Raw genomic sequence first — 16,148 nt, forward strand, 5'->3', positions numbered from 1 at the left:
AGAAGGCGTCACAGGGGCAGAATGCAGAAACCCGTGTGCATTTTGTTGCACCTTTGAAGGCCTGCACTTTGGCTGCAATCCTATACCCACTCACTTGAACTCAGTGGCTCTTACTACTGAGTAGACCATGCCTAGGATTGTGATGTTTGGCAGCAGTCTTGGGCACTACACACTTACCAGGGAGCAAGCCCAATTGAGCTCAACTGGGGCTCACTTCCAAGTAGATGCAACCAGGATTGCAACGACTGCCTCAAAACGCCTGCCTCTGTTCTGTTTAGTATTGTATTTTATTTTATTAGCTGCCCTGTGTTCTGGGATATGTATATGGAGTGAATGCTCAGCGGTGGTGCCAAAACTTAAGAATCCCCCCTCCTGTTGACATCCACAGAATTTCCTACTCTACTTGCTCTGAGGCAGGTTCATAAGATTCATTTCGACCATCTTTAAACGCGTAATTATATGCTGCACAGTTCTAACTGCAGCAGCTATTAGCTATTTCATCCTTTTTAGTTTAGTTTTGTAGTTTGTCTTGCTGGTGGCTGCACTGTGAACAAGAATGGGCAAAGCTTTCAGTTTCTCATTTTTCTAATCTTAAATTAAGTTCACATTGGTTTGTGAGCTTTTTTTTTTTTTAGCCATCGTGAAAATTCATGCACATTTTTGTGTTCGCTTTCCCCACTATATGCATTTTTGCAGGCCATTTCCTGATATGTAATGGATCTTTGCACATTTATGTGCACCCTTTTTGCTGATATATGTATTTTGCACACATTTGGGGTGGAGGACTGCATCGCAAAATTCAGAGAAGTCAAAACTTTCAAAAGGATAGTTGCGATTTGGTCTGCTTTTTATTTCCCCCTCTGTGAATTAGGTAGGTCCACATTAAAACGAGAGCTGAACAAATGTCTTGCCCATCACTAATTGCAAACCACTTATGAACCACAGGGCTGCTGAAGATTGAACAAACTAGAAAAAAAGACAATCAGGTGTAGTAGAGCAATCCAAGTTAAAGGAAACATCCAGGCAGGGCTGGTTCAAGGCATTTTGCTACCTGAGGCAGAAGAGCACATACTCCCCTCTGCACAGACAATAGAGGTGTATCCTATATTGTATTTATTCCATTTAATTATTACTCAATTTTCAGAGCCAAGCTCCCATGAAGCAATTCAGGCTTCATATGCACCATACACTTAAAGCACATTACTCCCCGTACCAATTAATCCTGGGAACTGTAGTTTACTCTCTCACAAGGCTACAATTTCCAGCACCCTTTAAAAACTACAGTTCCCATGATTCTTTGGTCATGTGCTTTAAATGTATGCAGCCAGAAAGAGAAATAAAACAATAGAACTTCAAAAAGCACCATGAAGCACCAAACAGACACAGACGAACATGCGTAAGGTAATGATCACCAGCATCATTCTCTTTAAGGAAAGGCAAGTTATCCATGACTGGCTAAGTTATTTAGGCACTGCAAACAGAAAATTCTGCAAGTTCCTCTCCCCTTCTCTGGCAGTAGAAATGCAAAATTAAATAGCAATCAATTTACTGCCCCTCACGTGAGACCAAAAATCATCTTCCTGAGTAAGCTTCCTCACTCTGCCTAATGGTAGGGCCAGTCCTGAATCCAGGCCTCCAGCAACCACAAAAATTGGACCCAGCAATGACCAACTATGTTGCTGCAAAGGCCAGAAAGCCAAGCTTCCTACCCCATACTCTGGGTTCTAAAGCAGGGTTTCCCAAAGTTGGATCTTCAGCTGTTTGGGGACTAGAGTTCCCATCATCCCTGACCACTGGTCCTGCTAGCTAGGGATGGAGGGTAGTCCAAAAACAGCTGGAGAACCAAGTTTGGGAAACCTTGTTCTAGACAATGGTGCTGGCTCCTCAATTTTGAAAACCACAAAACAAAGCAACATTCTAGACCTCTAGGAATATGTGTTGTTTTGAACGGATTTGGTTTAAAGAAACAAAAAGACTGCATCAATGCTATTTATTGTTGTTAGCCACCCTTGAGCCCGGCTTCGGCTGGGGAGGGCGGGATATAAATAAAAATTTATTATTTATTATTATTATTCCCCCCTCCCCCGGTGCTATTTCCCCTGATGGCCTAAGTCACTTCTTAAAACATACCATGTAGAAGGATTCCACCTAGGATGCAGGAGGGAATGGCATGCACAAATTCATATTGCAATATGGTCCTTTAGGAAATGAATCAGGCGTGTACATTTTCCCAACTGATTTGATCATTTACTAGGATTTCAATGTTAAAATAGGGCATTGTTCATTCTATTCTTTTTGTAAAGCATATTTGGTCCGGCACTTACTTTCCAAACTTCTTGTTTGTACTTCATAAGGCATTCCAGTAACTGACAATGGTACACTGGAAGAGAAAAAGCAGACTCCTTGAAACACAAAATGAAGGAACGAAATTGCTTTCTAGCATGCTGATTGGCTTAATTCATAGCTGCCAGTTCAAAGGCTGCATAGGAAATGGGTAGCAATAGCAGTTTCTAAGTCTGGTTAGGGTGATCATGGAATTGTCCAATTCCCTGCAATGCAGGAATCACAGCTGAAGAATCCCTGGCAAACAGCCATCCAACGTCTGTTTAAAAACCTCCATTGAAAAAAAGCCCCCACCACATTCCAATGAGTATCCCTTACATGGATTCAGGAAGCCAATTCAAATGTTCATCAAGCTCACATGATACAGTCCTCATGAGCCTGTATCAGAACCCACATGGGAGAATGCATGTGTGAATGTGCTCCCCGTGTCTCAGCATGCCTGTATGCAGAAAACTTACTGGGTTAGATCCAGACTTGGTCATGCTTAGCGCTGACCCAATGAAATAGGCTTTAGCTATTTCCTTGCTTTGTGTGTACACTGCTTTGAAAACAACTGAGGAAATGTGATTTTAAAGAAAGTTTGCAGTACAAATATTCTATAACTCGTAAGCTTAGTAAAAGATGTATATGAGACCTTACATTCTTTCTTATAATTCGTTACATTTTTTATATATCACCATCATATAAGATATATTGTTTGTCTATTTATTTTGATGCCACTATTGACCGCCCAGAAGGAGCCTGGGGTGGCAAACTCTGAAGTGGTAAAACAATGAAACAATGAAAATAAAGCGAAAAAGTATTTTAAAATATCTAAAAGCGTCTATGCTGTGTACAGACTGCTAAATTTAAAGTTGATACACATAACACAGCCAAAATTATAACAAATAGGTAACAAAAAGCAGTATGTTCACCTAGGTTCACAGAAATACAATATGGATAACCTTCAAGAGAAGATTTGTTGAAACAACTGGGTTTTCAGATGGTGCAGCCAGCCTAACCTCAGTGGTCAAAGAAAAGTCCCATAATCTCAAGAGCGCCACACTGAATGCTCCATTCCTGATTGATGAAGACACGATGTAACCACAAACCCATCACTCGTGCCTCAGTTGCAGATTATAAAAATCAGATGGAGGTACAAAAGATGAGGCAGTCCTTTAAATTCACTGGTCCCAAGTGGTTTCGGGCTTTAAACACTGGTAATAACATTTTGAACTTGGCTCGGTAACAAATTGGCAGCCACAGCTTGGACACCCACACCTGACTCAGACGTTGTGGAGAATCAGAGCAGGATGTCATCAGCATACTGATGGCACTTCCCCCCCCCAAAAAAAAACCACCTCCTAATATCTGCTCCCAATTCCTTCATGTAGATGTTAAATAAATTAGGGTTGCCATAAATCCGGGATGACGGACGTAGTGTCCAGGGGAAATTGGCCAAATGTCTGGAATTTTGAAGTTTTCTCAACAACTTTGTGTGTCCAGATTTTGGGGCAAAGAGAATTCTGGCGGTGTTCCTCTTTGGATGCAAACATGTAGGTAGGACTGGAACCATTGTAAAACAGTGCCCTAAATTCAGCTAAGTCTGAATCCAACCCATCTTAAAAGGAAAATAAAAACCTTAAGAACAGGAAGCTTGGCCAACTCATTTCCTAAATATTTTGAAACTTCTTTTGAAGGATCTGGTGCTGGTATCTTTTTAACAACAGCAGTGCCGTAATAGGTGTGCCACAAGGAAAAAGTCAACATCTGAAGCCCATGGATGAGTGCACAGTGTATCTATGCCACAAGAGAGATAGGTTCACCTGCTGTGTATTGCTTGGTACAGTCTGTTGTTGTTTTTTAAAGGTGGCAGATATACCTCACACAGAATAACTGAATATGTTTATCAGATCCAGCATGACTGCTCCTATCTTTCTAATTGCAATCAACTTATGAGACTGTAGGAGGCATAATTTGCCCTTCTATAAGGAGGCTTCGTTAGGAAACTTACCAAAGTGCAGGATATGAAGCAATCAACACATTCGTCTCTAAATTTAATGTGAAACTTCAGTGTTCCTTAATTATCACTAAGGCAGTTGTGGGGTTTTGTTTAGTTAAAAAAAAAATCTGATGCTGTTTAATTTTCTGGTGTTAAAATAGAACTTATAGAACTGGTTCAAAGTCTCCAACACTGGGATCCAAATGTACTTTTGAAACACTGTGAAATTAATTATCACCAAAATAGCTGCTTCCGGCACTAGACTCAGACATTCTCATGGGGCTGTTTTCAGTTCTTTTGCAAAATAAGAACACAGCAAGAGGGATTAAGACTTGGTTGAGAAGCAATTCATGTAGTGTTAGCTTTCCAGTAGCAAAGGGACCCCTGACCATTAGGTCCAGTCGTGACCGACTCTGGGCCTGCAGCGCTCATCTCGCTTTATTGGCCAAGGGAGCCGGCGTACAGCTTCCGGGTCATGTGGCCAGCATGACTAAGCCACTTCTGGCAAACCAGAGCAGCGCACGGAAATGCCGTTTACCTTCCCGCTGGAGTGGTACCTATTTATCTACTTGCACTTTGACGTGCTTTCGAACTGCTAGGTTGGCAGGAGCAGGGACCGAGCAACGGGAGCTCACCCCATTGCGGGGATTCGAACTGCCAACCTTCTGACTGGCAAGTCCTGGGCTCTGTTGTTTAACCCACAGTGCCACCCACGTCCCAGTAGCTTTCCAGTAGCTCTGCTCAAAAAACGTTTTTCACCGTTTCCATGTTTTAAACGTTATGTGATTTATGTCTAGGAAGAATGACAGGTGAACAAACAGTTAGAAAAACCAGTACATACCAGGGTTGGATGTATACTGCATTGCGATCATTAGCATTGAAGATGCAGAAAGATTAACATGAGCAGGTACTCCTTCTCTTCTTGAGGAGCCCACTTCAAAGAAAACAAACAAGGTATTAGTAGCGAGCAATGCAAATTTCCCTATTATTCTAAGCAATTCATCCAAATATCGAATTTCTAACTATTCAGTTAAACTGACACTACAAGCATGATATCATCTGGAAGGTTATCCCAATACATCTTACTGCAGTATTCTAGAGCTCTTGTTTTCTGCATACAGTGGTACCTCGGGTTACAGTCACTTCAGGTTACAGACGCTTCAGGTTACAGACTCCGCTAACCCAGAAATAGTACCTCGGGTTAAGAACTTTGCTTCAGGATGAGAACAGAAATTGTGCAGCGGCAGCGGGAGGCCCCATTAGCTAAAGTGGTGCTTCAGGTTAAGAACAGTTTCAGGTTAAGAACGGAATTAAGTTCTTAACCAGAGGTACCACTGTAGTTTGTATAGCCAAAGACTCCTCCCTGACTCACATTTGCCTGGTTTGTACATAACACTAAGCCAATTATCACGTCATGAGAACGAGCAATCGTGCAGATCCATCCACCTAAATGAGACTTGCTACGAACGTTGGGAGATTCAGGGCCAACAAAAGGAATCACAGAATCATAGAATTGTAGAGTTGGAAGGGACCCCAAGGGTCATATCGTCCAATTCCCTGCAATGCAGGAATCTCAGCTAAAGCATCCATGACAGATGGCCATCCAACCTCTGCTTAAAAACCTCCAAGGAAGGAGTGTCCACAAGCTCCTGAGGGAGACCATTTCACTGTAGAACAGCTCTTACTGTCAGAAAGTTCTTCTCTATCTTTAGTCAGAATCTCCTTCCTTGTAACTTGAAGCCATTGGTTCGGGTCCTACCCTCCAGAGCAGGAGAAAACAAGCTTGCTTCACCTTCCATATGACAGCCCTTGAGATATTTGAAATTGACTATCATATAGGATTGCAGCTGTCATGATCTATATCACTTCCTGCATCATCACTACAGTTGCTGAACACTTGGCAGCAACGTTCATTGAAATTCATTTGGAATTACAAAAAAAGCAAGCTTAAAAGCAAAAAAGAAAAGAGAAAAGGACGATGAGAAGGAAAGAGGCTTCAGGTTCCAAACTTAACTTTGTTGTATATTACAAATTGTATTAACTGGTTAGCAGATCGGACAATAGAATAATGTTCAGATATTTCAAAACTGGAGCAAAATATTATGGACATCCCACTATATAAATTACTTTGGAGTAATAGAAAGCTTTCCTAAAGATCTGGGATCGATATAAAAGATTGCTACATCTAAGCCCATCCCTACCTGAATCATTAACGACAGGATAAAAGGAAGCAAGAGGATGGATTTTCAAATGTGGAATAACAATAACTTATTTAGGTTTAAAGATATTCTGACTCAGGAATCAATGATTTCAGAAAGCAGCTGCAGTGCAGAAATTTCCAGCTGGTTTGAATATTTTCAGATAAGATCTTCAGTGCAGGGATGTCTTGGAGAGCAAGCGCAGTCAAAAGAGCTTCTGGAATGTGAAACACTAATTGTAAAAAACCAATAGCGTTTGGATATTAATTGAGCAGCCACCAGTCTTTCGCTTCTGGGGATCATCTCCATAAAATGCAAAATAAACTGGAACTTGCCTTTTCCAAGTGCTGTGAGCTGGAGAGGCTTTGGCTATGTGGCCATAGAAAGCAGTTCTGCATATCAAAGGAGGCGGGGACTCAACAAATGAGCTAATCTAATCATGAGCAGCTCATGATTTTATATACGCTAAAACGGCATTGTATCTCAGATAGCATTCTTCTCCTGAAGAAATCAAACTCCATACATACTCTAAAACGGACCCAGGAAATGGTTGTGATGTATTCTGCTTGTAAAAATTAAGACTGTGACCCTGTACGTTGCTTTCCTGGAAGTTCTGACAGTGGCGTAGCGTGGGTTGTCAGCACCCGGGGCAAGGCAAGTAATTTGCGCCCCCTAACCCATGGATTTGCGCCCCCTAACACGTGGATTTGCGCCCCCTAACCCTAACCCCCAGATGTTGCGCCCGGTGCGGCCGCCCCCCCCCCTGCACCCCCCACGCTACGCCACTGAGTTCTGATTGTTTTTGCTTCTGAGTAGACTTGAATATGATCGCGCTGTGAAATTCTGAAACAGGCATGCTCCAATGGTATATTATTGAAAATACAAAACACATAAAGGCATCAAAAGCAGAACTAAGAGGAAAGAAATAAAACAGATATTGTATTCAAAGATAAATATCAATCAAGATGCATTATTATTATTATTATTATTATTATTATTATTATTATTAAAATAACAGTCCTGGAAATAGGGTGGGTCCTGAAAACACAAGTCCCAGATTCAAAAGCCAGAGTAAATAGGTATGTTTTAACCCACCAAGCATAATACAAAGGTAGATGCATAGTGGGCAGAGAAGAAAAATGAAATACCTCTTCCCATCATCTTACATGCATGAGTTAATGTTGACTATTGTTTTTTTGAGAACTATTCCATAAGTAAGAGGAAAATATAGACATGGAGCCAAGAGAGGGCAGAAAATGTAGTATTCCACTATTATTAGCGTACTGATTCGGTGACAGATTAAAAAGCATTTATAAACTACTTAATATTCTATTCTCAACCTTGTATACAATATTTCAAAAGTTATTGAAACAAAAATACATCCAAAAACCAATAAAACAGCAGTATGAAAACACGCAATTGCATATAAAAGCAAATGAAACAAAAATTCAGGGGATTTAAGCAGATAAAACAGGGTCCAGTCTCATGGGTCAGGGAGAGCCCATCTGAACCAGACATCTGAAGCAACTGCTCGTTGCTGCTTTGTGTATGGCACAGGGAAGAGCATTCTGAAAAATGTCTGTTTTCAGGTCACACACACACCCTATGATTTTCTTTAGGGTGCAGTACCACAAACAGAATTTCCTCAGAATACTGATGTAGTAAACAGAAAGCGAATTCTGATGCCTTTCCAGAGTTACCTTTTCTACACATTAACAGCAAATCAGCACCGCTCTGAGTCTTAAAAATACTGGGTTGTATGTGAAATTTCAATGGGTTTACACTGAGTATGACTAACTTCAGACACAAACCATTGTATTTTATGAACTGCCATGTATCCTGGGTATGACAACCAGGGGTAGGGCCTTCTCTGTGGTAGCCCCCTCAGAACTCTGACAAGTTCCAAGATGATATTTTGGCCCTTGTTATGAAAAACATAGCTGTGCCCTACACCCTTTCTGGATCAATTAATGGTGCCCTTGGGGTTACCATTCATATTTTATTTATATTACTCTGATTTTACTCTGTCTGCTTTTATCATTTTAACTTGCACATTGTCATCTAATAGGTAGTGTACAGATACTTTTACAGATAAATAAATAAAGGAGACCTTGGCATGAGAGGCGTTTTGCGCCGATGAAGCTCCTGAACCAGTGGCATATCCATAGTAAGGCCCAGAACATTCAAGTCAGTAAGGAGCTCTTGACAGGCTTTGGTACAATAGTATTTTCAATTTCCCAGAGCCATCCTTCCACAGGCTTTGGCGCAGAATGCCGCTTTATTTGCAAAATTGCAAATTCCACCACTCACCTAACAAAGCCTGTCAGTGAAGGCCCTGCATAAGGGCTTCTGTTCCCTCAAACACACCATGAACCACCTGAAATTGGCTCAGGGGGAATCAGGAGAACCCCCAGAAGAGGATGCAAGAGAAAGGGAAGGGGGGTTGTTCCATCTGCCAGGCTGATACAAAACATTTGTAATAGCACAACATTGAATTCCACTGGGAGCATCGTAACTATAAAATCTATATTTTTATGTAGGACAAGGAGATGCCTTGAGGTTGTTTCTACAGGCCGGTTAATCCTATACAGTACACTCACGTTGCTATGGGAAACACAAGTCTTTTCCCACCACCCTTTTCTTTCGGAATTCACTTACATATAGCCATAGGCAAGAACGAGGTGCTGAGATACTCGACGATGTCTTTGTGCAGAAAGGGCGGGAACGTGGCTAATGTGGAGATCATGGTATACGGTAAAGTGCTCAAGATGTCGTCGTTGAGAAACGGGAGCAAGCACGTGGTTGTGTAAAAAATGGACTGTCCAAGATCTGCCAAGAGGAAGAGAAAACAGACAACAGTAAATGCACAGCTACCATCAAAGCGGGAGAAGGCGCCCTACGTATTATATCAACCTTCCCACACCACCTGGTGCCCCTCCAAAACATCTGCAGGTGGGGTATCAGGTGGGGGTAAGCTGCTTTATAGCTTTCTGTGATAGATCCAATCAAGGTCACTGATGTCCAAAGGAGTCCTTCTGGGGCACAGGGAGAACTGGGAGGCAAGAGAGAGAGGGGGCTTACAACAGAAATTGGAGCAAACTGTCTAGTCCTTTCAAAATAATGCTTGACCCAACGGCTGCTCTGCCCAGGGCTGAGCCACCCTGAGTGCCCATAAGCCCATTTTGGGTAGTGCCATTTGTCCAGGCCTTGGGTAGTCCCTAGCGGTTGCTGATTGGATCCGGTAGAGTGAGGAGGGACTATAAGGAGCAGGAGGTGGATGGAGGTCTGCCTCTGCTGCTAGACCATCATCTTGAGGCCGCCAGAAGCCAAACTGCACTGAAAATGCAGTATGGATGAGGGAGAAAGGAGAACAAAGGAAGGATGGAAGTGAGTGAGAGGAGGAAGGCACGGCCTGGTCCAACACATTTAGAAAAAGTGAAGAAGCAGCTTCCTAGCCTCTTCAGCAACAAGCCAAGTACCAAGCCCAGTTCATTAGGCACCAGGGGTGACTGTTTGTCTGGATTTTAGGAAAACAGGAAGCTCCCTGTGAGTCAGGCCATTGGTCCATCTAGTTCAATAGTGTTGACCCTGACTGGCAGTAACTCTGTGGGGTTTCAGATAGGGGTCCGCCCAGCCTTACCTGGAGGTGCACGAGATTGAACTTGGGGTCTTTTGCATGCAAGGCAGATGATCTGCCACTGACCTATAGCACTCCAGGGTGCATAAAATTTCAAAAGTTAAAAGCACTTCCAAGTTACATTGATTTCAATGGGACACTTAATGCAATTGAAACCAAACTAGGACTTGAAATTATCTCCTGTTAGCTGGATCACTCCCGAACTTTAAGGCAAAATCAAATTACCGCTCCTTCTGCCAGAATTTCTGAATGAGAGGATCCCAAAGGGACTGTGAATGCAATTGAACATAACAGTTTTGCTGATTTACTCCTAAATAGAGAAGCACAGACCTGCAACCTCAGTATACATAATCAAGGAATACAAAATCTACAGCAGAAATACTTTTGACCAATGCTATCCATCACAGAGTGATCTGTCGCAAAGCAAAAAGCTATTAAAAGATACGTCACTATATTTAACACACTGAATGTATTACTATAATTACAGCATTCTCTTGGCTACAATATCATTCCCCGCCCCACGTGGTTGCTTGTCAAAGGTAGTATCTCTAAACATGGTGGTTCAATTCCTTTCCAGACTTCATGCAATAACAGTCAAAAGTGGGGTGCCCCAGGGTCCATTGTTGTTCAACCTCACTATAAACAACTTGGGATGTTTATCAAATTTGCAGATTACACCAACATGGGAGGAGTAGCAAAGGTGGCTGAGGACAGAATCCGGATTCAAGATTACCTTAAAAGATTGGAGAACTGGGCCAAAACCAACAAAATGAATTTCAGTAGGGACAAATGTAAAGTTCTCCGCTTAGGCAGGAAAAACCAGATGCACAAATATAGGTTGGGGGAACTCTGGCTTGACAGTAGTACATGTGAAAACCATATAGGGCTCTTAGTAGACCACAAGCATAATATGAGTCAACAATGTGATGCAGCAGCAAAATAGAAATTTAGTGTCCAGATCAAGAGAAGTAATAGTAGTGCTCTATTCTGCCTTGGTCAGACCGCAGCTGGAATACAGTGTCCAATTCTGGGCACCACAATTTAAAAAGGATATCAACAAACTGGAATGTGTGCAGAGGAAGGGGACCAAAATGATCAAGGGTCTGGAAACCAAGCCTTATGAGGCATGGTTGAAGGAGCTGGGTATGTTTAGCCTGATAAAGAGGAGACTGAGAGGAGACAGCCATCTTCCAATATCTAAAGGAAAATGGAACCCAAACCAATGGCTTCAAGTTATGAGAAATGAGCTTCCGACTAAACTTCCAGAGGAACTTTCTGACAGATACCTATTTCCTCAAGTAAATGCCTTTCTTAAGGCTCCTGTCTCTATAGCAGATGGCTTCTCCCAAGGACAGTGCTGAAACTAGTCAAGCAAATGGGAACACATCCGCACCATTAAAGCACTTTTACATCCCCTTAAACAGCCATGGCTTCTCCCAAAGAATCCTGGGTAAATTCTGCCAAGGCTGCTGAGAGTTACTTTCTCCTCACAGAGCTACAATTCCCTAAAAGAGAGCTTGATTGTTAAACCACGATGAGGACTGTAGCTCCGTGAGGGGAACAGGAGCCTTTTGGTCACTCAGCACCCTTAAGCAACTACAGTTCCCAGAATTCTTTGGGAGAAGCGACAACTGGTTAAAGTGGTATAACGATGCTTTAAATGTATGCTGTGGGTGCAGCCTGTCTCTGAACACATGGAGCTGTGCCAAACTGAGCCATGGGTTCACATAAGCCAGTATTGTCCACCCTGCCAGGTGGTTTTTCTCCAGTGCCTCAGGCACTGAACAGCAGCTGCTACCTGGAGATCCTGAGGGTTCAACCTGGGACCTTGAGCTTGCAAAGCATGTTCTCTGCCACTAAGGGTGAGGGAGTGCAGCTAAGGCATTTTAGGGGGAGCTGAGTGCTTACGCTCGGAACACAAGTTTCCAGTACCCAGACTGGTCCCTCCAAACTTTGGACCTTCTCCTGTCCCACAGCTACCCTAGATCAGAAGACGTTAAAGCTGTGGGAGGCTTGACACAGTGGATATATACAGGAAATAAGGGCCAACTGCACCTTCTGGTTGAAAGTGAAGCATGGCAGAATTTGCAATGAAAGAAGGGCAAGAACGTCTATAAAAAAGGGGCTGCTTCGCATGTTGATTCCCTGATAGCTGCAATGTCAAGCCATGGCTTAGATGGCTGAGGAAGCCTTTGTAAATTCAACACCACAAGGAAAACACTTGTGCCAGTGCAGACACAATGCTGCACAGCTGGGCCAATTTGTTCGTTCACAGCAGCGAGCCATCAAGCAGAGAGAAGCCACTGGGGTGTTGTGTATATTTGTGTGAGAGAGAGCGAACGAAATCAGCCAGCCTAAAATGGCTGGCAGAATGGATGAGGAAAGCTTGGGGAAGGGCATTGCTCATTGGAAAAAACATCTGCTTTGGATGCAGAAAATCCCAGGTTTGATCTCTGGTGCCTCCAGTTAGGACTCCTGCCTGAAATCCAGTGAAAGAAATACTGAGCTAGATGGATCAATGATTTGAACTCAGGATAAGGCAATGTCCTATGTGAGATTTGGGGTGAGTGGGAGAAGGTTAAGGCAAGACTGACCCCCATAACACGTCTGGATCCCACAACACTTGTGGATTGCCCTGAAATCTTGAAGGGTGGTATAGTTGTACCTCGGAAGTCAAACGGATTCCTTTCCAGAAGTCTGTTCAACTTCCAAAACATTCAGAAACCAGGGCGCAGCTTCCAATTGGCTGCAGAAAGCTCCTGCAGCCAATCGGAAGCCGCAGAAGCCATGTTGGACGTTCGGGTTCCAAAGAACGTTCGCAAACCGGAACACTCACTTCCGGGTTTGCGGCGTTTGGGAGCCAAAACGTTCGAATCGCAAGGCGTATGTCAACTAAGGTACGACTGTATATGAATTTAATAAAAAATATTAATAAATAAACACAGCAAGACTCCATTCCTAAAGCACTTGCAGAGAAGAGTAGAGTGCCTCTAGAATCTAAGACAACATTTTTAGATACATATCTCTACACCAATACATTATAACTGTCCTTGGATCCGTCAAATTTGCAAAACATAAAACATCTAGATATCTGCCGATTTAAGGTTTTCTTATTGACATAAGCCCAGTGTAGATAATGGTGTATCTACAGTACAGAAACAAGATACAAAATTTGGATCCGTGCCAATTCAAGCCTATTTTTGAAATCTGTTTTTTTCTCATTCATACAAGCCTAGTGTTAATGCCATGCCCCCAAGCTGTCTGTAAGGATTCAAAAGTTCCACTTACCATGCTGGCCATGTTGTAGCAAAGGAACTAGATCCAGCAGAGTCACCAATGTCACGTATAGTCCTTGATAGTCCAATGAAGGGTAGTCTGATAACTGAGCATCACGACTTTGCTGGCCGCGTTCAGTGGGAGCATCTCGCAGGACGCTGTAAAGGAGGGAGCGAGTAACAGTAGGGTTGATGGAACTGACCTGTGGTCTTAGAGATGGGGTGAGTGGGAATGGCACAGGAAAAAGACACATGGTCATGGGCACTGTCAAATTGGAGGCATCTTGGTTCTCCTTCTTCCCTGTGCGGGACAAAATGCTGTTGGGGGGACAAAGAAAAAAAAGAGACAACAAAGACACAAAGAACAGCACATTACATTGAAATGACACTATAAAACAAATAATAAAACTCCAGATACATCCCACATGAGATGCAATCTCTACCAATAACTAGTGCACCTTGCAAAATCTAGCAACAGTTCACTTCCATGCTTGGGGAAAAAATACAATTCAGAAACTGCTACTTGTGGGGAAATTTTCCATTGCATCTCATGTGTTATCTGGTTCATAAGGAGCAAAAATATAAAAATGCATGTTTCAGTGGCACACCCATGTTTCACAGTTCTGCAAAATCAGATGCAATTTGCTATGGAAGGAGAAAAACAATGCAACGGCGGCAGCATCAGATTGTCTGAAATATATGTGTGTATTATTATTATTATTATTATTATTAGAAAAGGATAATATTGGGAAAACATTTTGAACATCGTTGTTGGAAACCAAGGAGGAAATACTTGCAAAAAATAGGTGTGGCACTTCTAGAAACATGTTTTAGCAAAGAATAAACATGTGTGTTTGTTAAGAGAGCCTTAAAAATCACATGTTTATTGCATCAAAATAATGTCTGTATGTATTACATGATACTGTTTCATGACATTCCGTCAGTATCATCTGAGATAATGAGATTTCAACAGGCACATGGATTTAGAAATAATATAATATTTCTAAAATGTTAGCTAAACTACGTTTGGAAAAGCTTTAAAATAATATATTGTCGATGGGCTGCAGCATGTTTGTGAGCTTATGAGAATGGTAGTTTGTGTGTGTTTTTAATTTAGGGGAAGGAAACATCTTATTTTCTGAATACAAACACTCTCTTGTTAACATGGTTACTTTTGAAATCTAAGGGCTAAGCAAGCATCACCCGTTGTATAGCTGCATATCAGACAGGGTCTTATCATACATTGCTAAGGCTACTTACGTTATTTATTGAACAAACTCACTACAGACTAAAGGAGAAATAATTTAGAATAATTAAAAGGCTTAGTGGGAATCAAAACGAAGGCTAAAAATTAGATTGCTACGCCTTCTCAATATCATTGCAACCATATTATTCCACTTTTCTGAAATGGCTATTTTAAAAAGGCTGCTACTGCAACAAGATTAAAGGGCACTAATCCAGGCAAAGTTAAGCACCTTTACAACTCACTGAAATCAACAGAAGAGGCGCAAGACAACCCTATGCAAATTTACTCAGAAGCAAGTGTAGTCAATGGGGCTTATTCCCAGGTAAGCTGCACATAGGACTGCAGCCTTTAAAATGTGCTTGGGTCTCTCCCACTGAAATCAGAGGAGCTTAAAGGTGCTTAATTTTGTCTCTTCACATCTTTTTACTAATTTATCACACCACGACTATATATTAGCTAGCTTACAAAAAATATATTTTGTTTACAATGCATCAGACCAGATACCCATTTCCCCCCTGTGTGGCATGGAAGAAACACTGTTTGAAATGCCTGGCAACTTGTGGCCCTCAGATATTGCTGGACTCCCAGCTCCCATCATCCCTGACCACTGGCCATGCTAGCTGGGGCTGATGTGAGTTGCTGTCCAACAACATCTAGAGAGTCACCCTGGTATATCCTTGACCTTACTCTTCCTACAGATTTCTACGGTTGACCGTCTACAAAAGACAGAAGTTAGCATCCCATTGACTGTTCATCATTTATAGGATGGATGTTGAGCCAGACTTAAGATATTTCTGAAATCACCGGCCTCATTATATGCTGTTGACCTTATGAATTGTCTTGCACACGAATAAGCAAATGCACAACTCGCAGGAAGGTGCCCCAAAGTCATCCAGTGAGAATACTGACACTGGGGAAGTGATTTAAACATGTGCAGGACAAGAGCTTATTGTAGTGACAGAGGAACTGTCGACCTGTTTGGAGATTGTACAAACGTTCTGGGTTGGTCAAGTATGCCAGCTGCCGTCTTCCAACAAGTAATCTGTACCATCTGCTCAACTCTACAAGTCTCAGTGATACAAACAGAGGCCACACAGCAGCAGGTTGTATCCATTATATTCGGCTTTTTAAAATGCCTTGTTTATTGTGCCTTATATACTTTCCTCATCCCTTTTGGTATCCCAACGTCCAGTTACCGTGAGGGTATTAATGCAAACCAATAAAATCGCCTAAAGACCACTATCATAATCATGTCCACACTAATAAATAGAAGCAAAGGAAGCTGGCTTATGTCATTGGACCATTGTCATTACTGTCTACACTGACTGATGGTGTTTTTTTTAGGGGGGGGTTAATTTATTCTCCTGTGCTGTGCTGTTCCATTGCCTTAGCTACTCAATTTCATTCTGTTCCAGTGCAGTCCAATTGCTCATTTTTCTTTATTTGGCTGCAAAGCATAAATCTCGAT

At 42.2% G+C, this 16,148-nt stretch overlaps 2 protein-coding genes across 10 annotated transcripts in view; both read right to left on the minus strand.

The window, feature by feature from the left end:
• The window catches only part of LOC310706715 (endogenous retrovirus group 3 member 1 Env polyprotein-like), an 874,531-nt gene that overhangs the window by 335,324 nt on the left and 523,059 nt on the right, over positions 1-16,148 (minus strand). The window lies entirely within an intron of this gene.
• The window catches only part of UNC79 (unc-79 homolog, NALCN channel complex subunit), a 131,344-nt gene that overhangs the window by 100,893 nt on the left and 14,303 nt on the right, over positions 1-16,148 (minus strand). For 6 of the 9 annotated variants that reach the window (XM_083500574.1, XM_083500578.1, XM_083500576.1 and 3 more), the window contains exons 3-6: positions 13,448-13,752; positions 9,181-9,351; positions 5,166-5,258; positions 2,325-2,380 (exon numbers count right to left, since the gene is read on the minus strand). In XM_083500574.1, the coding sequence (XP_083356700.1) occupies positions 2,325-2,380; positions 5,166-5,258; positions 9,181-9,351; positions 13,448-13,752 (625 nt within the window). Of the gene's footprint in view, positions 1-2,324; positions 2,381-5,165; positions 5,259-9,180; positions 9,352-13,447; positions 13,753-16,148 lie in introns of those variants that run through there. The other 3 variants (XM_083500580.1, XM_083500577.1, XM_083500579.1) reach the window with 3 other exon arrangements.

The sequence above is a fragment of the Podarcis liolepis genome (assembly GCF_965112155.1).
Source record: "Podarcis liolepis genome assembly, chromosome: 1".
NCBI lineage: Eukaryota > Metazoa > Chordata > Lepidosauria > Squamata > Lacertidae > Podarcis > Podarcis liolepis.